Source organism: Dreissena polymorpha, chromosome 9 (assembly GCF_020536995.1).
Source record: "Dreissena polymorpha isolate Duluth1 chromosome 9, UMN_Dpol_1.0, whole genome shotgun sequence".
Taxonomy (NCBI): domain Eukaryota; kingdom Metazoa; phylum Mollusca; class Bivalvia; order Myida; family Dreissenidae; genus Dreissena; species Dreissena polymorpha.
The window spans coordinates 41,336,533-41,361,616 of NC_068363.1; the positions used below are offsets into that span (position 1 = coordinate 41,336,533).

General features: G+C 33.5%; 1 protein-coding gene across 2 annotated transcripts; it reads left to right on the forward strand.

Moving 5' to 3' along the window:
• The first annotated feature begins 4,689 nt into the window (after window positions 1-4,689).
• Window positions 4,690-23,126, forward strand: LOC127846398 (uncharacterized). 2 transcript variants are annotated; one of them, XM_052377614.1, is made up of 5 exons: window positions 4,690-4,778; window positions 13,691-15,633; window positions 16,153-16,570; window positions 16,667-16,848; window positions 16,986-23,126. In XM_052377614.1, the coding sequence occupies exons 2-5, from the start codon at window positions 13,696-13,698 to the stop codon at window positions 18,351-18,353; spliced, it is 3,906 nt and encodes a 1,301-aa protein (XP_052233574.1). In that variant the 5' UTR covers window positions 4,690-4,778; window positions 13,691-13,695; the 3' UTR covers window positions 18,354-23,126. The 2 variants fall into 2 exon arrangements, with proteins under 2 accessions (XP_052233574.1, XP_052233572.1); XM_052377612.1 differs by lacking the exon at window positions 4,690-4,778 and adding an exon at window positions 7,144-7,334.
• The last annotated feature ends 1,958 nt before the right edge of the window (window positions 23,127-25,084 follow it).

A 25,084-nucleotide genomic window follows, 5' to 3' on the forward strand; every position in this document is an offset into this window, starting at 1 on the left:
ACACTTCGGTATTAGAAAAATTAGCTCCAAGAGATAAAGATGATTTCTCAATATAAAACAACGCCAAACTCAATACAATTATTGACGTAAAAAAGATGGAAATTCTAGTTCTTTTTATAATCGACATATACAAAAATGTATACATCGTACAAAACGTAGTAATTGTTTAGTTTTTGGCGACCGAATTGTAACAGTTTACATAATAAGGCTCGTAAGTACTCACTAATTTCGTGTTGTCCATTAAAAAAGTACTGCCTATTTTTAAAGGGATCCTATTCTCTTCTGGTTTCAAAGCCTTTTAAAAATCGCACCCATGCCTTTTCTTGTATCATATGTGGGACTGTAACATTGAAGTGCATGTCATTAAAGGGTTGCTTATTGAGCTATTTTTTTTCGGAATTTCATAGTAGAAACTTTGTTTTCAGATAGTTACTGCATGTAAGCAAAATGGATTTCCTAATGTGAAATACCCTTTTGATTCTAATTTTCAAAAGAAGACATATTCTTCATATAATAGAAATCTTCACCTTGATCTTGACATTAGTGGCCTAAAATACAATCCTTGGCCTGCATGAAGTCTTCCTATATACACACTTCCGGAAAAAGACCTTCATTAAAATTCAAGGCATTACGTGGAAAAATAAATTATGTTTTAAATAACAGTGATCTTGCACCAAATGCAATCCTACACAACGACTTCATGTAGACATCCAAGGAATAAACTATCAGCATCAGCAGCCTCTATCCTTAATGAAGTTATTGCGAATAATCGATTGCGCTTGTAACAGTCCCTGTCCTTTACAATAAAAAAACGAAGTCGAGTAAGCGGTATCAGTTACATTATTTATTTATCCATACAACCGTTGCAACCGTTGATAGTGTTGCTACCGATTCTCGGCAAGAGAATAATTATAATAACATAAGAATACAATCAAACTCTTCCAAATATAGAACCATGTTTAAGCATGTCATTCTCATGCACTGAAATGAGAAATCTAAATGGCTAACGATATATTATATTTTAAAACAGTGTGATATAAAGGAGCTATAAATAACATCTTTTGACAGCCTTATTATAATTACATTTAATACAAAAACTAAATTATTCACCGATAATTGGTTCTTCGTTTTTAAACAGGTAAACTGTATTCTTGTTTATGTTACAAAATATATGACGTAGACGCAATAAAACGTTTAATATGAAGTCGCGCCAAAATGGACGCGGGAAAACAAATGACGTTGACGTCTTTTACAGCGCAATTTAAGCAACATTGGATTTTTGTTTTGATCCGACAGGTCCGAATGCGACGCAAAGCAATATCACCTTCCAACTTGCAATAACAAAAAATATATCAAGATCGGACACTTCAGATACTTGCATTTCTAAGCATAAAACGGGACATATCTCCGCTATAGTATTGGTCATGAGTGGGAACTTGTTAAGTGTCCGTACTCAATGACCCAAAACACATGTTAACAGTTTAAACTGAATAGCAGTAGTAGAAATTTAGATTTTTGGTTCTCGAACGCAAGCCTCAACCATAGCATTATGCCGGAACCAAAGTCAACAAAATGTTGAATTGAATATCTTTAACTTTTGTAAATAGTGTCTTGATTAAGATAAAAAGATTTGCGAATGTGCTGCTAAACACCGACATACGAATACTGCATTATGCCTTATACCACAATAAGGTCAGCTATCAAGATAGGGGTCATGTAAAACGAGAAAACTGATTCGACTGATTTTGCTTTCTTAGTCGTTGCCTGTCTTCTCGCATGTTATCATCGATCTATAAAAACACTGAAAACAAACAATAGACCATTCTTAGTACTACTATATGACCTATCTTTTACTTTTAAATAGTACATTCCGACGTATTTTTCCTCAAATCGAAAACATTTATTTTTTTAGTACGGATGAACTTTTCGATGGGAAAGGTGAATTGCTCTTTATGAGCTATAACCAAACCACACACAGTTTAATATGTCTTCTGCTGCAAGAGAAATACTATGTTTTGTTACTTAAGTTTGACTTTAATTATTCTGCAAATCTCTAAATACAGTATTATACATCGCATTTGCATTTAAATCCGTTTATAAGAGAGTATCCGAGTATAAGAGAGTTAATCGCACTGGTTTGAAACTTGTACCATTTACATCCCTTGAAATATTGCATGAAAAGAATAACTAGTTTGAATCGTTACAGAAAGCCATCTCAAATCACCAATTACAGCTGTATTGTATTAAGTAAACAGTGTGGTATATCTAACATGCCCAACCTAACTATATCACCAAAATATTTTAAGACGTTCAATAGATTGTGTGCCGCTAAAACACACCGACCCGTGCAGTCATTAATTAATGCAGAATAGCTTCGTCTTCACGGTTTATAGGTACTAAACATGCAAGTGGATATGTATATTATACACTGCTCTTCAACAAAGATGCTTATAACAAATGATTTCGAACATTGAATAATAAGATTTTTTGTTGGTTTGATTATGTTTTGGCGATGAATATTTGAAAAACTCTTTAAGCGCATCGCATCTCAAACAGCGGTAAAGGCTACATATCCCATGTCTGATGTACCGGAAATCGTTCAGACGTATGTTCTTTATCGTCATATATATACTTCTCCTTCAATGGTGTATAGAGATAATCTATCTAATCTATTTACCTTGATATCTCTACACACTTCTGAAGACGTACAGTCGAAAGCGCTATGAAAAAGATAATTAATTTGTTCACTGTTTGAACTATTTCTTTCTCATAAGTAATCTTATTTCTAAATTTCAGGTTTTTTTATCTGATTTTGGGGAAAGGGCCTGGCCTTTTTTGAGGGGGCAAAAATGGCGCGTAACGCCGGATTTTGGGAAAACAAATCTTAAATAATCAATTTAACATATTTTACTGTTTTTAAAACAAATTCAATGCAACTGATAATTTAATTATGCAATATTGTTTCTATTTTCTACACTAGATCTAGTTAACATATATATTAAAATATTTAAAAGTTTATAAAAAAAATTGGAGAGCGGGGGGAATGAGATCTAGGGGAAATTTACCAGCTGAGGGGAAAAACATCTGAGGGGAAAGGGCCGTTTTTCGGCAGGTCACAAAGCACAAAGAAGGAAAAAACACTGCCAATTGTTCTAATTCTTCTAATTGTTACTGTATCCTTATAGGATCAAGTGTTTTTGAATGAATATTCGTTGGTGTTTTATCATATTTCCAAACCATATATATAAAGCCAAAATGAACATTTACTGCACCAATGAGTTTTAAAAGGCTGTGCAACTCGATATGAATACCGCTTTAAATCAGCTGTAAGTTACACAGCTACTTGAAATTGATCCAACCTATGATTTCAACAGAGATCTCTTAAAATACATGAGCATTCCCGATAAACAAAATAAGGCAATTGTTTCGTCATTGATTAAACCTTCACGTACAAATTGCCTTTTACAAGTGATTGCTTGAAATTATCAATCAAACGTTTATGGATAAAGAGCAGACGAAAGGTCCCTAAATTCGTGTCGATGCTCGAATTCGATAAAATTGAGAAATCATATCTTAAAAAAAATAAAGCGCAAAGAAAAATAGTAACCAATCCTTGTTATATTGCGCTATTTGATAAAATTTAGTATTTGCGAGTCGACTTTATACAAAAGTTTATAACCCGTGTTTAAAAAAAATCAAAGCATTTTCATGACTGGATTTAAATTCTAATGTATTTGAATTGTGGATATTTAAATATTGTAAATACGACTCACTTACAAAACCATATTATGTATTGACTAAAAATGTGTTATGTGATTGTATTTCGTCCTATTATTCAAGTGACACCTTTGATATTTACCCACCCATATTGTCAATAAACAGCCGGCGATTTGCCTGAATTTTCAGAAATTATTATGTTTTATATTCAATATTATTGATTACGTGTACAGACTATACATATCAACTCAACATTTTCAGAAAATACAGCTCCACATTGTATTGGGAAAAGCCTAGGGTGAATCGTGTTTTTTTTATATCTCAGTCGACTGTTTAAAGCTATAAGTGCATTATTAGAGGTATTAGAGGATAGATTGGCAATAACTTTATAACATCACAATGAGAAATGTTTATACGCTAGAGATGGTATTTAGAACAAACTTGCATTTTTTTGAGCGAATTTCTTGTTAGGTTTTATCTTTGAAAGTTAAAAAAAAAACAATCGATGTGTTGTTAAGGTACATCATTAAATGAAACGTTAATGTTAATGTTCATTCACTATGGGTCCTAGAAATATTTTAACTTTAAGCATAAATAAATAATAGGAGTTATAAACATTCTTAGAATACCTGTTGCCTTAGATATAAGACAGTTGCACACGTCTGAAATGTGTGGACATTCTAAGAAACACTTTTGGATCCTTTATGCGACATTCTTGGTTTTTAGCATTAAATATGATTAAAGAGTTGTCAAACTTAAATATGTACTCCAATAATCTGTATTCTAAGCACGAAAACGTATGTCAGTTTGAACTCCTTTTAGATCGTTTAGTAAATCAGAATGGTTCGAGATATAGGAGGTATAAGCCGTATTCATATGCACGAAGAAACGATTTATAAACCGCCATGTTCGAATTAACATGCAGCTTTAATTTCAATATTTATATCAAGGCCACCTTAGTTGTTGTGCAATCGCTGTTCACCTGAAGAACGCCTCCGCGTCAGAAATAGAATAATATATGATAGAACGATCTAGACAACTGAAGGGATGACTACTTAAAGGTAAAGTTCTTTGACATATAATGTAGACATGTAGAGATAAGTTTTACTGTTTTTATAATATCTATAAAATAATATAAATTCTCGAATTATAAACATGTTATTAGTCAATCAAATTGAGACAAATACAGTCATTTAACCATTAACGGATTAATGGCGTAATTAATCACAGGCGCTCGATGGCAATGACTCAATGATCGACTATTGACTTGAGAAAATGGCTAGAGATTTAACTTGTCAATATCTATATGCATAGTCGAACTATCTTTTTTAAGAAGACGTTTTGTCGAAAGATATTTATTGATTTAGTATGTGTATGCATTATAATAAACAGGTTTATAAAAACCACGGCTGCAGCTGCATTTTTCAAAGTCACAACGGATAGTTGATCATTGAGTCATTGCCATCGAGCTGTGTTATTAATTGGTGAATAACAAACAACTGTTTTGAGACTTCTATTACACAAGCCTTCTTAAATTATTCATGTGCATACTGTTAGTTAGGAACCATTATAAGCAGGACATAAGATGTCATTTTTCATTACGTTTTGGTTTCTTATCAAATCCTTTGTTCTACTTGATGTACATTGTTTGATGGAGTCCGAAGTTAAGTCAACTTCGCATTGAGTAAGTATCATATTTCTTTGCAGAATCATTTAGATGGTAAATCTATTGTATCCCTACACTGATCAAAAACAGAAACCCATTTATGTATACGCATCTGTTATCTACTATATGAATGCAGATAATAAACGTAAGGAACATTTCAACGTGTGTTAAATAGTTAAGTCTAGTTGATATAAGCCATATTTAGCTGGCATTTGTGTTTAAAAAAACTAGCGGCATATTGGCGAAATGAAGTTACTTGAATGTACAAGGACACTTCTGTAATTTGCTTTCAGTTTCTTACTTATACTGTGATTCTCTTAAGTGTCAATGTATCTTTACTTGTATTTAAAACTGTAAAATTTGTTCTAGATCCCGAGTAACTGAGTGCTCTTCTCACACGCTGAAATCGATATCATGAAACTAAGCCAACATAGATTTATAAATAAGACTTACAATTGTGTACAGCTTTATCTTAAGAATAAGTCGTAACATATAGAGAATAGTGAAAAGAGCAAGGTAAATTGTATTTAGTTCAATGTGTGTTTTAAGAAAAGCAATACAATTATTGCCTACCTCAGGTTTTAGCAAATGACAAAAGATTTCGGTAAAGAAATAACACATGTTTTCTAAAAAACAATATTATAACAAGCGTTTTCTGAAAATTAGGAGTGAGTCACTGTGCACGAGTGTAATTTTCTTTCAAGACCAGTATATACTTACAAGTGCGGTGTGTCTGTACTTTTGCGTTCAGTTATGTTTACGTCGGTAACAAAGGATCGTTGTTCATATGCCAATAATAATCGCATACAATTCCAAACCTGTGTTTGTTGTAACCGGACACTAAATAGAATAATACACAGTCAGTTTATACAATGTTTTATGTTATCTCTTGCAATGTATTAAATTAGATAAGCAGAACCTTAAAAAACCGAGGCATGTTAAAATTAAGAAAGCTTTGCAATCACATTATTGTGTTGCATGTTCTTAAAATTATAACACTTTAATATAGACCAAACTCAAACTCACCTCACATATGCCTGCTACAATGGTCAAATTAACTGTGCTGCACGTGTTCTTCAGTAAAATTTACCTTACAATTGTATTAACACCAGTTTAACAGATATATCTAACCCTAACTTGATAGGGGTGTGTCCAATTGCATGTTCCCGTGTATTAATTCTATCAAAATGTGTCGTTAAAACCAATATTTTAAAAAAAAAACGACTTCTTTCTTGCACACTCCGCCTATTTATTTAAAAACAAAATCTCGGGGTTAAGTTTGAGCGATGCGAACGTAGAATTTGATTTAAATTTAATTGTTTGAGTAAGTGGACATCTCTAAAATAGGCTGTAGTAGTTGTCCAGATATGGCTTTGTGGTCTTTAATACCATACCATTTGTACAAAACCACTGTTTGAAACAAGCAGTAAACGACAGACATATTATGCATACAGAAAACCGTTTAACTAAATCGATTCAATCCAGACATGACATCATATTTGTCTTGCAGAATTTGCATCTGAAATCGATGTAACTTCTGTTGCCCGGATTTTCAGAAAACAGTAATGGTTGGTATTCCTGTTATAACACGTTAAACACAGACACTGCATATACCAAACACATTTTCGGAAAATACAACCGATTTGTTAAAGAATACATTAGGTTTTTCTGCAAATATGATGTTTTAAATAAAATATTGTTTCATTTTGCTGCATTTTTGGATCGTTTTTAAACCATAACATCAAAATAGTTCCACGTTTAAGAAAAATATGTGTATTCACTATATTCGCTTTAATAAACTGGCTCAAACAAGTCTGGAATGTGGACAAAGGTTACCCAAAGTGTTGCACAATCACTTGTAAAGCACATTGCGCTTGCGCATCAGAACTAGGCAGATCAGAACAGCCTAGTCGGATCAGTATTGGGCTGTGGACTGAATCGCTTCTTACAGGTAAAAGTTATGTTTTGTTTTGGAAATATAGAATTTTGAATAATGTTTTGAAATGGCTACAATACATTTGTTTTGATAAGTAAATTTTAAGAATAACTGAGTCACAATAAAATCCAGTGTGTTTTTTTCCTTAATACAGTTTTATTTATAGTTCACTTAAGAGTAGTTTAAGTTAATACACATGTATTTTTGGTTTGGGGTAATCATGATTTGTTTTTATTTTACCAAATATTTAAATATGATGATCAGATCAATTAAATTAAAACAAAATAGCTTTAGTTTTTTATAAGAAGAAGAAGAAGAAAATAAACATCATCAACTTGGTTTTATCTAATAAACACGTCAACAAAGAAGTCACGTTAATAAAAGATGTCAGGCTTAAGTCATTGCGGGTTGAATTGACACTGGAAGATTATGTTTTGCTTACTTACAATAGGCAAATGTTGAAACTTTACAAAAATAGACATTAGATGATTATCTACCAGAGTTATATTACAAAATGTTATGGTCCGCTCCACATAATGGTTCCAAGCGCTATTTAAAACGACATCTTTTCAATTGCTATGTGCTCATACATTCTGAATTATTTTACCCGCATTGTGAGAAAAGACCCTTAAATTGTCACCTTACAAATTTGTTCAAAAGGGCCCGCTCCGCTTCTAAAGTCAATCAAAAAAAGGAGCACAGCGTGTTTCTTGAATGAAAATCTTCCTGTTAAAAACCAAAATTGAATTTCGCAATTTCTTTTGAGAAATATTCTTTTGGTAGACATTTATCAAATTGCTCAAAAGGTTCAGCACTGTTTCAAACGATGACCACTGGTCAAGGAAGGCATAAACATTGTTCGGATATTAGTTTACCAAAAGCTTCAGAAATTAAAATACCAAGACAAACTGGTTGGTATTCAAGATAATAGAGCACGCGTGTTCTGTAAAACAGAATCTTCTAAAGTTGTTAACGGAATCACTTTGTTTCAAAATATGGAAACCATGAGACTAATGAAATGCACATACAAATGCAACATTTGCATAATGTATATTTGTTTTACATGTCACATTTTAAACAAGCGTAGTGCATGTATTTTGCGAGTTGATCTTTCAATAAAATTTAAAAGCTTATACTGCATTATTTAAGTGTCATTGTAATTCACGTGCATCCATAAGTTACTAAAGTAAGCTTGGTTAATTCACGAATTTATTTAGCCTTAATGAAAAACTGTAAGCAAAAGTAAACTGCCAATTAAGTTTGAAGATAAAGGGCTATGGCGCGTACTTTTTATATACATTATATCTTTTTTACAAAAAATATTTATGTATTCTGTTCTTACCATGTTACAGATATTCACAACTGCTGTAACCCCTTCGGGATTGAGTGTTAAAGATTTATGTTTTGCTGTAATAAATATACGCAGCAAAATACCGATAACTTATATGTTTATGATCAACTGTCTTGAACGTAGTTTATAGCTGCATTAGGAAAATGTAGCTCCACTTTAACTTTTAAATGTTATTTTCGACCTTTGAGCTTGACGAATGACCTTGCTCTTAAACGTAACTAAATGTTTATTTCAGTGTGCCACAAACTGTCATACATGTTGTAATATTTGTTCGAATTTGTTATGAAATCATTTAAAAAATAACGAAAAATATAGCTCTAATAAACCGTATGTAAGCATTTAAATTCTGTATTTCCCGTTGAGCTTGAATCATAACCTTAATATTTCCCTAAAAGAAAGCTGTCAGTTTTTATCGATATCTTTTGAAATAGAATACTGTTTTGTGAGAGGTTTTGAAAGCGTTGTATACATATGGAAAATAAAGCACGCATAGACCCGTTTCTACCATTAGAATGTTATTGTTTTACCTTTTATCTCTATGGATGACATTGATTTAGAGTAGGTTTTAGGATTTTGTGAATTACATATAGTCTGATGTAGATTATTTTGAAATCCATAGAGTTATGTATAAGTTATTACGTCGGACAACCCCTAAAATGCTTTATGTTAAACATTTGCCTATAATTCAAACATTGAAATTTAAATAACCTACCTACAGCAGTGTTCAGAAATAGTTTTGGACATTTTGGCCCTTCCAGGTTAAAAATTAAAGTGAATTGACTTATCATACAAATGTGGTTTTCAAAAAAAAACTTCACTTGTATAATCAGTCTTTGTCGCTGTACCTATCGTGAGCTCTTTTTATAGTTACACTCGACATTTTTCGCCTGTTTATTAGTTTCGTAATTTTTCGATTATCTGATTAAATATTCAATCTCAAATTACCAATGACAATTCGTGTTCTACGACATACGACATACGACAAACTGACTTCACAACCAATTTAAACAATTGCTTCACTTCCGCTTTCAATCACCCGATGTGAAATTGAATCGATCATTTGTAACCAGGTTTCCTCCGAAGGAAAAACACCGGTTATTAGATTGGCGAATGTCGCGGGCGGGCGGAACAAGCTTGTCCGGGTCATAACTAAGTATGTCGTTCATTGTGAGATTTTAAAATCATTTGGCACATTTGTTCACCATCATTGGACGGTGTGTAATGCGAAAGAATTACGTCGATATCTGCAATGTCAAGGTTACACTTTGAGTTCAAAGGTCAAAATGACCATAACATATCTTGTCCAGGCCATAACTATGTCATTCATTATGAGATTTTAAATTACTCGGTACTTTTGTTCACAATCATTGGACGGTGTCTCATGCGAAAGAATTACGTCGATATCTCCAAGGTCAAAGTGGCCACGACTAAAACTAGATTGAATTTGACACAAGGGGTAACTAGGAACAATCAGTAACAATGAACATTTTGAATTGTCTCCATTTATCAGACTTTTTTTTCAAATTGAAATCTAGGTCGCCACGGCTTAAACTAGATTGATTTGACGCAAAGGGTGTAACTTGGAACAATCAGTAACAATGCACATTTTGAAATGTCTCCCTTTATCCGACTTTTTTTTCAAATTGAAAACCTAGTTTTGTGACAATGTTGTCCCTTGTTTAATTTGCGTGCGTTCCTGGACCAAATTACAAAATCGGTGAGGACAAATCAGTATTTTGCGCAAATGGCGCAAAGGTGAGTCAACGGCGCCATTGTGAAGCCAATTGTCAAAGCTCAGGTACTTGCATAAAAACATATTCCCGAAAATCCACCCTTTGAGGGGCGGGGGTGGGTAACGAGGGAAAGCAGGGTCTAGTGTCAGCTCAAGGTCTTATTTTAATGTTGGCATCTCGCAACGAAAGAGACATTGTCTTCAATTGTAATATGTAGGTCCAATTTAAAATAAACATTCGAATTCAATTACTAGATGTAATTTACCAATTTAGAATTTTTGAATTCTGGGCGGTGATTATCTTGTTTTCCCTGTTTTGTGGCGTAGCTGTCTAAGATCAATTTGGACCTATTCTTGCGATAGTTTATGAAGCACGACTATCGAACGCCAATCAACCTTGGTATATTTTATAAATAAAGGGAATGCATACTTATTGCAGTTGGTTTACGTACATTGAATGAAAACTTGCATCATTGTTTTAAAGACTATACACAACTGTTGCATTCGTTCTGAACGTTTCTGAACATTACAGTATAGTTACACGATTGTTCAAATAAGGCTATTAGAATGAACTTTTTACATTATCTTAAACCTACATCATTCAATTTAACATATATTACATTTATTCATGTTATAGTTGTAATGATATGTGCTGTCATAGAATAACAAAATTATTTTGTGTTGTATATGTAATCGTCAAAAAACACCGACGTAGCGGAAGTGGGGGGCTAAAACAATCATAACATTCGCCGCGCAATGAGCTCACGATTGCTTGTCAATAGTATTTAGTTTTTTACAAGTAAATACTATAAAGTAGAATTTCCTTACGTCATTAATAATTAAGCGAAATACAGATAGTAAACAAGATGAAGCATATATTTACTTTTTCACTGTTTTAGTGCATAAATTCGTATTATTTGTTCCCGGTTCTAATCAACTCAGATCGAGTAAAAACAATACTGGCGATAACGTTGTGCTTAAACGTGTCTCTCGAAACTATATTTCCTCTTTTTCGAATATTTCTTGTAATGTTCCTCAGTGCTTAATCCTATGACCCCTTCTGTTTTTAATCTATATAAATGACATGTCACCAGTTGTAAAACACAAGCTTTTATTGTATGCTGATGATTCTGGCATTATGGTTTCCGGTAAAAATTAATTTGATGTTAAAAATGCCCTGAATGAGGAAAGTGAGGTTGTTAGTAAATGGCTCATTGACAATAAATTGTCTTTTCACTTATGTAACACTGAGTCCATTCATTTTGGCTCTAAGCCAAAACTGCGGTTAAATTCTTATCAAAATGTATCATGTAATGGCCAGGTTATTCAGCCAACCTCTTCTGTTAATTATCTTGGTGAAACATTGGATCAAAATTTATCTCGTGATTCAATTGCTTCTACAGTCATTAAAAAGGCAAACTCTATGTTAAAATGTTATATATGAAACGTAAATATCTCACTTAACATACTAAGAAACTTTGGTTATGTCAATTATTCAATGTCATTTTGACTATGCCTGCCCCTTTTGTATTATGGCTTGAATAAATCATGGATGAACAGGTTACAGGCAACTCAAAATAAGTTGGTGAGGTTTGTTTTGAATTTAGACCCACGGTCACACATTGGTCCTGAGCAATTTAAACTATTAAATTAGCCCCCAGTATCCAAACGAGTCGATCAAAATATTCTGACTCAAGTATTTAAAATTGTTGATGGTTCTGCCCCTGATTATATGGGTGAGCATTTCATTCCGATTAAGGAAACACATGGTCACAATACAAGGTTCCGTGAAAAAAATTATTTCACAAGTCCGAAGGTTAAAGGTTTCGGTATCAAATCCTTTGCGTTTGTGGGTTGTAAACTATGGAATGGGTTACCTCCTTCTATACTAGTTTATCTGGGTACCATAGGTTGAAGGATGCCGTCAAAAACCACTTTTTAAGTCCGATTTTATATTTTTATTTTACTAAGTAATCGGTATCATGTGTATTTTTTAATACATTCCGCTTCCTAATTACAATTCACTAGTCAGTTCGTGATGTTAATGTTGTAATTATCTGTGATAAATTGCTATAACTATTTTAATTACTTAAGTCATTTATTAACTTCGTGTTCTATGTGCTCATGTTTAACTGTGATATTCCCACAATAATGTCAACTTATTCAAGTATGATTAATGCTCACTTTAAATCTGTGATATATTATTTAGCAAAAATTCATGTTTCTCTATGTCATGCCACCAGCAACAAGGATCACAATGGAAATACGAGATCAGTCTTTTTGTACGATCCTTGGTACTGTGTTGCACGACATAGTTAATTCTCATGTTTGTATTTGTATGTATTATTTTATGAATTTAACATGTTTGTTGGTTGTTTTTGCACCATGATACAGAAAAAAAAATAAAAAATAAAATAAAATATATATATATATATATATATATATATATATATATATATATATATATATATATATATATATATATATATATATATATATCTATATTGCGTTATATTAAATTGCATACAAATGTGAAACAAAATTAAAAAAAATAGATAACTTCTCTGAATGTGAACTTATTCTACGTCCCCAATACAATACCACAATAACAAGATAAATGAATATACATAGTTAGATTATCAATTTTCAAACAAAACTTTTTGAAATGCATGCGTCTATTATTCTTGTTTTCTCGTCGATACTTGTATACATGCATAGGTCATAATTTTAGTCATTTAACAATCCTTTAAATGCTCAGCAGTTTGACACGTATTTTAGAAGTTCATTATCATATTTCCGATATCGGGTTTTGTAAAAGTTGTCTCCTTTGATAAAAATTCATCGAAAACGAGGCTTACGATGTTTAATTGAAATTTAAACATGTTCAATGAAATCACAAAAGTGGTAGCACTCATTAACTTGTTAAGATAACACACCGTTATCGTACACAAGGCTTCAAACACAGTTATAAGTTTACAATGAGAATCAATTATATGTGGTACCTAAGCCTATTGCAAAGCGTATAACTCACTTTCGATTGACATATATCAATGATTATTAGAAAGTAAAAATAAAAACAAAACACACAACTTTGATTTTGATTGGTATTTAAGTCAATGCATATTGCATATTGCATTTCTATGTGGCATAAAGTCATGCGTTGATAAAACTAAACACACGAGAATGGCAATGCAAAATGTATATATAAATGTCAGAGAATTAATAAATTTAGATTGTAATAATCAAGTCTAAACAATTCTATGTTTGTAAACATGTATCTATTTATAGTATTCATGGAAGCAAACGCAAATCTTGGAGACGCAACGAAGAGGTCTGACGTTTTTCAAGATGGTTTAAACCTTGCTGCAGAAGAAAAGGGAGAAAATGTGGATCACCATGAGAACCAAAGTACCTGCATCCCTTTGAAAACCGAAATCGAACAAGAGCCGCGTCAAGAGTCTGTGCCAAAACATTCAGCACAGCAATGCAGTTCACACATGCAGTCAAACGTGGTTCAAAATGAAACATTGTTGTTGAAATGTAAGGAGTTCATTTCTTCAGATAGCCAAGAAGAACACACGAGTACAAATATAACGCGAATTCAAAGCGATCGACAAGCACCTTGTAAATACGAAATAACTATGAAGGCGGATCAAAACGTAAGCCAGTACGTAGCAATTACGAATGACACTAAACCCCAAGTGTTATGCGAGCCTTGCAAAGCAAACGAGAAATCGAGAATTGCGATCTTCTTTTGTGCAGAATGTGAAAACGAATGTCTCTGTGACGTCTGCGGTAAACAGCACAATTTGCAGAAATTAACACTTAAGCACAAATTGCAAGATATATGTAAGTACATGGAAGAAACGAATCGTGAAATCAGCGAAAAACACAAGCTGTGCGAGCCTTGCGCAGCCAACAAGAAACCATGTCCTGCTTTTTACTTTTGTGCAGATTGCGAAAATGAATTCCTTTGCGAGACCTGTGGTAAGCATCACACTTTACAGAAATCTACTCGGAATCACGAATTGCAAGACATAAAACAGTATATGAAAGATGCGGAAAATGAAGTCATCGACACCCATCTGCTGTGCGAGCCTTGTTTGGCAAATGGGAAATCAAATTTTGCATGCTGCTTTTGTGCCGAATGTGAAAATGAAATTCTTTGCGAGACCTGTTGTAAACATCACACTTTACAGAAATCAACGCGAATGCATAGTTTACGAGACATAAGTTACTTCATAGAAGTAAAGAATGATGAAGTCAAAAACAACAAACTGATGTGCGAACCTTGTAAAGGAAGCGAGAAAATAAGTTTCGCGTGCTACTTTTGCGCCGAATGTGAAAATGAATTTCTTTGCGAGACCTGCGGTACACATCACACTTTGCAGAAGTCAACGCGAAAACATAAATTGCAAGACATAAGCAAGTACGTGCAAGATGCAAAAACCGATGTCATCGAGAACCAAAAGATGTGCGAACCTTGCTTAGCAAACAAGAAAACATGTCGTGCGTATTACGTGTGTGCGGAATGTGAATATGAATTTCTTTGCGATTCCTGTGGTAAACATCACAATTTACAAAAATCAACCCGGTTGCATAAATTACAAGATTTAAGTCATCACATGGAATCATCGATTGCATCTAAAAATCCTTTGTTTTGCGAGCCGTGTAAATCACAAGATAAATCAAGCCCTGTATCTTGGTTTTGTGCTGAATGTGACAATGAATTACTCTGTGAACAATGTGGCAAATATCACATTTCACGCAAGTCAACACGAGGACATACACTCAAGAATGTTAATCACTACATGGAAAACGCGATTGATGATATTGACGTACAACGTAGATTGATTTGCGAGCCATGTAAAGCGCAAGCGAAAACCAAATTAGCTTCTTGGTTTTGTACAGAATGTGATAATGAAATGCTTTGCGAAGAGTGTGGGATATATCACAAAGCAAATAAATTATTTCGAATGCATTCGTTGCAACCAATTAAATGTTATTCGAACGTTAATGATACCGACAAAAACCTGAAGCTATGCGGGCCATGTTCAGTACTGGAAAAAAAATATCCCGCTGTTTATTTTTGTGTTGATTGTGAAAATGAATTGCTTTGTGAAAACTGCGGAAAGTATCACACACTGCAAAAATGTTTTCGAAAGCATGCTTTGCAAAAAATCGACAGTCGTCAATTTACCACTGCTTGCTCATCTGATTCTGTTGATTTGGTAGGTATTGCAGAAGCTATCATCTTAAACTCTGTATGTACGATATAACGTGGAATATGTCAAATGAAATTGAAAACATAAAACAAGTTAACACATATCTGAATTTGCAATTGATGTACTGATAGCAAAAAGATATATCAATCGTAATCAAAAGCGAATAGTGTGTCTACAAACAGACCGAAGCTCGCTTACATTTATACACTCGAGTTGAAAGTTCAGATTTCACAATTATAACTAACGATTTAAAATGTCTTACTAGTAATTTATTCCAGGCGAAGCGTTCTTCTTGCAAGTTTTAACGTCACTTGATTTTATGTATTTTAAAAATGATTGATTCGAAACATACTATTCATAACCTTCAAACTGATTCTATCAATAAGCATCTTTTTCATAAAAGTGCCTAGTACAAATTATATTGATCATGCAAATATACATTTAACACAATACTTACGTATTGGTCATGTGTTTAGAGTACAACATGTATATTATATAACCGATTTCAATAAACGTGTGTTGTAGGAAAGTACGCCTGGACAGCCAACACCTACCAAAGTTGGATCCGACTCTATCATTCTTTCGTGGACCAAACCTGCTTTGTTCAAGGAAGGAGATCATTTTCAGATAGCTTGCAGAGAAAACAAGGACCCCAAATGGAAGATTTGCTATGATAATGTTGAAAAAAACACTTTTGAGTTGGGCAATTTAAAGTCCGGCACACCGTTTTTGTTTCGTATTAGGGCTATATATACTGACTATGAAAGTAATTATAGCAAAGAAAGTGAAGCAGTGACAACATTGAAATCTCCTGCCTCACAAATTGTAGATTTTTCTATTAAATGTAGTGCTGGGAATCAATGCCCTAGTCAGTATGCATTACCTATGGGCGAAAACAAACGAGCAAGAAATACACAAGGGAAATCACGAAAATTTGAAATAGGTATGTTATTTAAATGCGCACATTTGATAATATTTCTATCATCACATTAACATATTTACGTATTCAGTTAAGCTAATCAAACTTTGTTGTTTGAAGGGTCAGAAAGCCGGGGCAGTTGGCAACAGAAGACTATATTACTAATTGGTGAGACAGGAACAGGAAAAAGCACTCTTGTTGATAGTATGGCAAACTATATACTAGGTGTAAACTGGAATGATCCATTTCGATTTACGATGATCAATTTAGAAGATGAAGAAAGAGATAAGCAGAAAAATCAAGTAAGTGTGTTTTTATTAATAAATTGGTAATTGATTATCTAACCAAATACCTACCGGTATATGTAAATATTTAAAAAACATACAACTTTTTACTTTATACGCTTCAATGTGTAAATATAATATTTTCATGTCTACAGGCAGTTTCACAAACGGAATGGATAACAAGCTACTCGCTGCATCCTCAAAATGGTGGAAGACTTCAGTACACTATCAATATTATTGATACCCCTGGATTTGGTGACACGAGGGGAATCCAGAGAGATCATGAAATCGTTGATCAAATTCGGGAATTGTTCACTGTGAAACCGCCACAGGGTGTTACAACCATTGATTGTGTGTGCTTTTTAATAAAAGCACCTGATGCTAGGTTGACTGCAACGCAGAGTTATATCTTTCAATCGATAATGTCATTGTTCGGGAAAGATATCGAAGAAAATATATGTTCGTTAATTACATTTGCAGACGGTCTTGAACCTCCTGTTATTGCAGCCCTGAAGGAGTCAAAACTGCCATTTGGTAAATGGTTCACTTTTAACAATTCGGCTCTGTTTGCAAAGAATACTGATTTAGACTCATCCAGTATGTCTCCAATGTTTTGGGACATGGGTCTAAAAAGCTTTAGAATTTTTTTTACACATCTAGAAACACTACCGGCTAAAAGTTTACAGTTGACCAGTGATGTTTTGAATGAACGTCACCGGTTAGAGGCAACAGTAAGAAATCTGGAACCTTTGCTTGATGCCGGTCTTGTAAAGATCAATACCTTAAATGGACAGATCAAATGCTTTGAAGAAAACAAATCGATAATTGCTGACAATAAAAACTTTACTTACACTGTTCAGACTACTAAGCACCTGAAGAAAGATCTTCCAGTTGGCCAGCATGTCACGAATTGCACACACTGTAACTTTACATGTCATGAAACATGTAAAATACCCAATGATGCTGATAAACGAAAGTGTTGGGCTATGGATAAGGTATCGGGTAACTGCAAAATATGTCCAAATAATTGCTTTTGGGACCAACATGTCAATACTCCGTATATATTTGAATATGTTGTTGTCGACCAACAGCAAACATACGCAGAAATGAAACTAAAATATGAAGAGGCATCAGGAAGATTGCTGAATCAAGAGCAGTTGATAGCCGAGATAAAAGCAGATTTAAATACTGTTGTAGAGACCGTTGATGAAATGATGGAAGCTTTTAATGAATCAAAAGCCCGCCTTTCCGAAATAGCGTTGCGCCCAAACCCACTAACAATGACAGAACACATAGATCTGCTTATAGAAAATGAGAAGATGGCAAAGAAGACTGGTTGGCTTGAACGAATTAAAACACTGCAAATGTTTAGGAAGCGGGCTGAAATAGATGAGAATGTTAATCAATTCCGAAAACAAGCCACAAATTATGTTACCGTCACCAGAAAACCACGAAAAGATCTGAAAAAGGGGAAGAATAAGCCCAATTTATTTGTGCGTGCATGGAATCATATTTTAAAATAATAATTATTACAAGTATCGTACATGTATGCATAGTGCAAGGACAAACAATCTTCAATTTAACTTCAACTAACATATCATTAAAGAACATTGCGAAATTGCTGGTTTTAATTTTGGATAATGAAAACGCAGGAACTTTATCAGGAGAGAAATCTTTGGAAAAATCTGGTTAGTGTTATATCTGAGGCCAATGACCAATACAAAATACAATACATGAAAATGCATACAAAACAAATATAAAAAGTATATAAATTATTTTTTAAAAATGTGGCCATCCTGATATAACGGTCCATGCAAGTCTCTGTATCGTGACTGTTTCAAAGTATATTTGAGTTTATTGTCTGAATTTCCAAAACGTTTCATGGAATGTTACGGTTAAAATGTTTGGTGTTTTTGAGCTGCTGATGTGAATTTTTTAATATAAATAATCTACATGTTTATTGCATATTTGTTTCAATTTCGTGTTCGTGTGATTACGTATGTATTACGATTGTATAGCATATATTTGAGGACTTGTCGCAAAGTGTGTAAATATTATTTACTGGATTTTGTATCACCGCCTTATGCTTAGCTGGTTTTTAAATCTTTTCTTAAATTTCAATTCTCTCGATTTGATTTTTTAAAATAGAGTTTGAAATTCATATATGCAGTAAATACACATAAGAACGACCAATGAAAGATAGGCATTATTTAATATTCTGTGTACGGAAGGCCACTACCAGTGTTATATTAGTTCTATCCATTTATATGGAATAATGTGTCAAGTGTTATATTGCAATTCAGAACACAAGTTTTAAAAATTCAAATATCAGTTGAGAAATGTTTTAAGGTGTGGCACTTTTTGTGTATAGAGAGAGATTTTCAGCAATCTTGAATCTAAAGTAAGGTCAAATCTAGGTCAAGCAAAAATCATTTGACCGTTTAAAATGCCACCGGGTTGACTCAATCTTTATAAAATATGGCCACATTGTTTTATTTTGATTAAATCTAGGCCAAGTTTGAATATTGGCCTTGTTGGGTCAAAACCTTTATCGCAAGAGATAATGAAAGAAAATCGTGTTATCATTCTAGAAGAAACATGTGTGACTCAATCTTGATGACATTGGTTGGAATATTAATATAATCGATGTTTAGGCCATATTCGAATCTGGGTGAAGGAGGTTTAAAACTAGGTCAAAGGGTTATTATAAGAAAAACAGTGTAACCACACCACATTTATGAATATTATATATATTGAATATCATGAAACTTTGTCAGAATTTTTTCTTGACAATCACTAGACCAAATATAAATTTTGAAATTATGGGTTCAAAAGAAGGTCACTTGTTAAAGTCTAAGAAAACCTCTAAATTCCTCATTTGGTTACTTACGACAGTGACATGATTTCTGAATAATTGTTATAACTATATCTAGATTAAGTTAAAAACTGGATCACATGAAGTAAAAGACACGTGTTCATATGGTAAAATCTTTGAAAGTTTTTGAACCTAGAATTTATTTAAGCGCGTTAGGGCAAATATGGCCGTCATGTTTATGAATATACTCTTCGCCATGTGTCTGAAAGGACAAATAAGACTTCAGAATTAAATATTATTTTGAACTACATGATTTGCTCTAAGCTGCTATAATAATGTTGTTATTTTTATTTTTAAGACATAACTCGGGTTTTCTCTATTGAGAATGTCGTTTCTGTATTGATAATACATTATTACAGGATAATTATCTAAATATAAATATTTAAAATAGAATATAATACAATATATATGTATACATACAATATTGCTGTTGTTGAGGATGAGCATCATGTTTTATTTGATTGTAAAAATTCCTCAGATATACGCTCATTCTATCTGTCTAATATACAACACAATCATTTAATAGTTAATAGATTTTACAAGTTACTAAACTTTGGAAGAAATTATGAAATTCTAGCTGTTTGTAAGCTAATAAATAATATAATAAGTAGATAGTATTAATATAGTAAAGGTAAGTAATACTTATGATCAATAAATAGTACACTTATCGTCGTATGTCAACTTTGTACACCACTTTGTTTGCATTTGAACCATTGTTTAGTTATATATAAAAAAACTGCTTTTTTATTGTTCTTAATCTGTCAGATAACAATTATAAATGAATGTACATCTATGCTTATATTCAAGTCTATGTATATGCATTTTGTTATGGGCCGTTGACCATGAATCAAAGACTGAATAAACTTTTAACGTTAAAACTTTAAACGTCAATGTATCAATATGTGTGAATATAATTTTCCGTTAAAACATATATTACAGTAGTTACACCAGTTGTATGTTATCGTGTACAATAGCCTTTTTAAATATGAACCAGAAACATACCAATTGACTAAGGGTGAACTGTTTTTTTATTCTATGTGTGTTTTTTTATTCTATGTATACTGGTGCATATGTAATAGCTTTTGTATTGTGTGGGTTGAGGTTTTGTAATTTTTGTTTATTATACACATGTAAACGGAACTTTTTTACTTTTGATGCTGCTGCTTAAAGGTTTTAAGAACGAACTTGACCTTCTCAATGACTTGAACATTGAGGCCGAGTTTCAAGAAAACTTCTATATAGTTCTAAGACATGTGGAGCGCCCATGAAAATATTGATTCTAATCTTTGACCTTATAGAATGACATTGACAATATGCAAGCGTGACTGACTAAGGCCATCTACACATTTTGTCAATAAGGTAAAATTGAGGCAAGTGAAATTTAAATCCATCAAACATTAAAGCGATAATAAGCGAACATGACAATTGATGCTCAATTTTTTTAGCCTTAAACTATGGCCTTGTCCTTGAGCTGAGATGAATATTGCATGCCTTCGGCACAATGTCTCAATGATCTTAATATTTATGGCAAGTTAAATGAAAATCCATAAAAAGTTATCGGACAATTGGAACGGACACACAAGTGATATGGACAGACTGATGGAGGGATTGATGGACATTCTCCATTTATGTAATCCCACTCTCTTCGGCGGGAGATTAATTATACCAGATTGTATTATACTGCTTAAGTTAAACTGACAAAGTTTTAATTCTAATTAGTAATAGCTGTGTGTATATATGTAACATATGTTCATATTTTCTTCTGCGTTGTATCTATACAAGTGCTTTTAAATGTTGCACATTAAAAAAAAAACGTTTGCTCCATTAAAAATGCAACGCCCAAAAGAATTTTCCAAATACAGCTATGTAACAGTATTAAATATTCCATTATGACTGTAAACAAAAACAATGCTGCACTAGAAATGGCGCGGCAGAGGCCGACGCGTATCCCAACGCCGAATGTTTGACCTAGGTGTTCCCCAGGGTTGGTAATGGGGCCATGCATAGCTGAGATTGACCGTATTGTCATAAGAGAAGTTCATCATCAATTAGAAGTGAATTGGTGTAGAAATGAAGAAGTTATAGTAAAAGGCAATTTTGGGTGGGTGTGACATATGTGGGCAGGGCTCCCCAGGGTTGGTAATGGGGCCATGCATAGTTGAGATTGACCGTATTGTCATAAGAGAGGTTCAGTATCAATTTGAAGTGAATCGGTGTAGAAATGAAGAAATTATAGTAAAAGGCAATTTTGGGTGGGTGTGGTCTATGTGGGCGGGGCGCCCCAGGGTTGGTAATGGGGCCATGCATAGTTGAGATTGACTGTATTGTCATAAGAGAAGTTCAATATCAATTTGAAGTGAATCGGTGTAGAAATGAAGAAATTATAGTAAAGGCAATTTTGGGTGGGTGTGGTCTATGTGGGCGGGGCCCCAGGGTTGGTTATGGGGCCATGCATAGTTGAGATTGACCCTAATGTCATAAGAGAAGTTCAGTATCAATTTGAAGTGAATCCGTGTAGAAATGAAAAAATTATAGTAAATGGAATTTTTTGGTGGGTGTGGCCTATGTGGGCGGGCGCCCCAGGGTTGGGATTGGGGCCATGCATAGTTGAGATTGACCCTAATGTCATAACAAAAGTTCAGTATCAATTTGAAGTGAATCCGTGTAGAAATGAAAAAATTATAGTAAATGGAAATTTTTGGTGGGTGTGGCCTATGTGGGCGGGGCGCCCCAGGGTTGGGAATGGGGCCATGCATGGTTGAGATTGACCGTATTGTCATAGGTGAGGTCCAGTATCAATTTGAAGTGAATCGGTGTAGAAATAAAGAAGTAAATGTAAAATAACCTAAAAAAATGAGTGATAATTTCTGACGCGGCCCCACCCCAACCCCTATAACTTTTGACCCAGGGGTCAGATCAAAATTCCAAATAGTGCAGGGTCGCACATATGCTCATAGCTACCATGTGTGTAAATTTCAAGGTTCTAGTGCTTTTAGTGTAGGAGGAGATAGTGGCCAGGACGGACGGACAGACGGACGGACGGACGGACGGACGGCGGAGATCACCACAATATCCCCACCTTTTTTTCAAAAAGCGTGGGGATAATTATAAATACCATATAAGTAGTTGGTAATTGAAACTTCTTGTTCTATAGATCACTCTAAGTTGTTAATCGTAATGTCTATTTTTGCCTTACATATTTTACTTGATTAAACTTCGTTACAACCACAATAAATTCATTTATATCAATTGAGAGACCTAGAACACATTTGTTCTTAGTTCAATTTTCTGAGCTGCTTTTGATTTCATTATGGCATTCGATTTAACACCAGATGATGAATTTAATACAGTACTGTGTTTCATTGTATTGCTTATTGGGTTTGTCTGTATAATACCTATCAATAAAATCGAGTAAATACTATGTGTAACCGTCCTTTATTTTTCGTACATGAACACACATAATTTCATTTTGAAATGCGTTAAAAGTACTCGAACTCCTCTGATTGTTGAGTATCAAATAAGCAATAAACAAACTTCCCTTTACAAGTACGCCATACACAACATTAACGCTAATGTAGGCACATACAATTCAATACATAAACACAGGCATCACGCAAACATGTTCAACTACAATCATACAAAATATACACATAGGAATATATTGCACAACAAATGATGACATAACATATGCCTCTACAAGTTTCGATCGTAAGCAACTATCAAGGAAGCCACGCCTAACGTCCTTTCCGGAGACCAAAGCCGCCAATTAGATTACTCAATTATACTATGCCAGTATACACCATAAAGCATTAAACATCTAGGATATGAATATACAAGGATGCCGTCACGCTTATATGCAGAATGTCTATTGATTATAACATTATGGAGTGAATGTTTGTATAACATTTAATATAGTATGATGCATTAGTATATGCCAATATTGAAAAATATGACAACAATTTAATATAATCTATAGTTTTAACAAGCATTCTAAAATTTTGATTTTATTAAACCTATTTTTTTCCAAATAACTTCGCTGTTGAAAAATATATTTGCCTCGTAAATGTTATCGCTTGAGAAATTTGAAAGTAATTCGCTAAAAAAATCCGACTGATCGACCGACCGCCAAACATAGTGACTCCTATATATATGCCGCATACCTGTGGGTGGTACAATTATTACACTCAGATCACTTGAACTTGTGGTAAACATACAGGCTTAATTGCATTATGGTAAAAATGTGCATACAGTGCTGAGTAAAATTAAATCAACTGATTCACAAAGTAATCCACGTATTTTCATAATTAGTGTAACTGCATCGTCGGTTTGTTGGTGGCCTTGCTAAAATGAATTAAAGCGGGACAAAAGGTCGCTCACCTGAAACCACCTGTGTGTAATATGTGATGTCTTTGTTACAACTGTATTTTGAATCCAGCTGTGTACACTGTAAGACTAATATTAAATGTTTTTTGAGAGATTGTAAGAAAACATTAAAGCTTTCATCACAGACATTCAAACAAAACCTCTAGCAAAGTGGCTATTTTAAGCACATATGCATTATTTGAACGAACGAGGTAGATGGCCAACAATCCATTACGCGTCTCCAATATTAAAACATTGGCCGACATTAACGTTATTTTACATATAATTATTAATAAATCATGTGACCACTCGACGTAGCGAGCTTTGACCCAAAGCGCAACATTTGAACACACTTAAAAAGGAAAACTATACAAGGTTACCAAACAAATGTTAAAATCCTAGCATTTGCGGTTTCAAAGATGTTTAAGTTTATCGTTATTTACAATACAACTATTCATAAATAAGTTTATAAAGTGGTGTGAAAATAAACAACATTTCCCAAGAATTGCGCATGTGGCCCGATGTTTGTGCCATCGACATCCGTGCGATCGGAGCTAGTGTTCTCGAAAACAGGTCGTCTTGAACAAATTGACACTGTTTTTCATGCATGTTCTGCATATACATTTATGTTTGCTGATTTGTTTGAGATGTAAGAGAGCGTTTCTCTAGTTTAATAATTATTTATAAAACGTTTTTATTGTAAGTTAATTTTTTTTAAACAATTTAAACAGAATGAACACAGAAACACAACATTATTACGAGCGATACGACGCGAACGTCATATGAGCGGAAGAACCAACAATAAATTGATGACACGTGGAAATTAAAATTGTTTAGTTCTTATAACTTTTAACTTATATGCTTTTACGCAGAAACAATAATACAAAATAAAGTACACATCTTCAAAATTATAAAAAAAATACAATACATTTTCATAAAAAAACTGATCTCAAGCGATCTCAAATTATTTCCGTTTCTATATATAACATGTACGAGCGGTTTGAAATGTTTAACGTT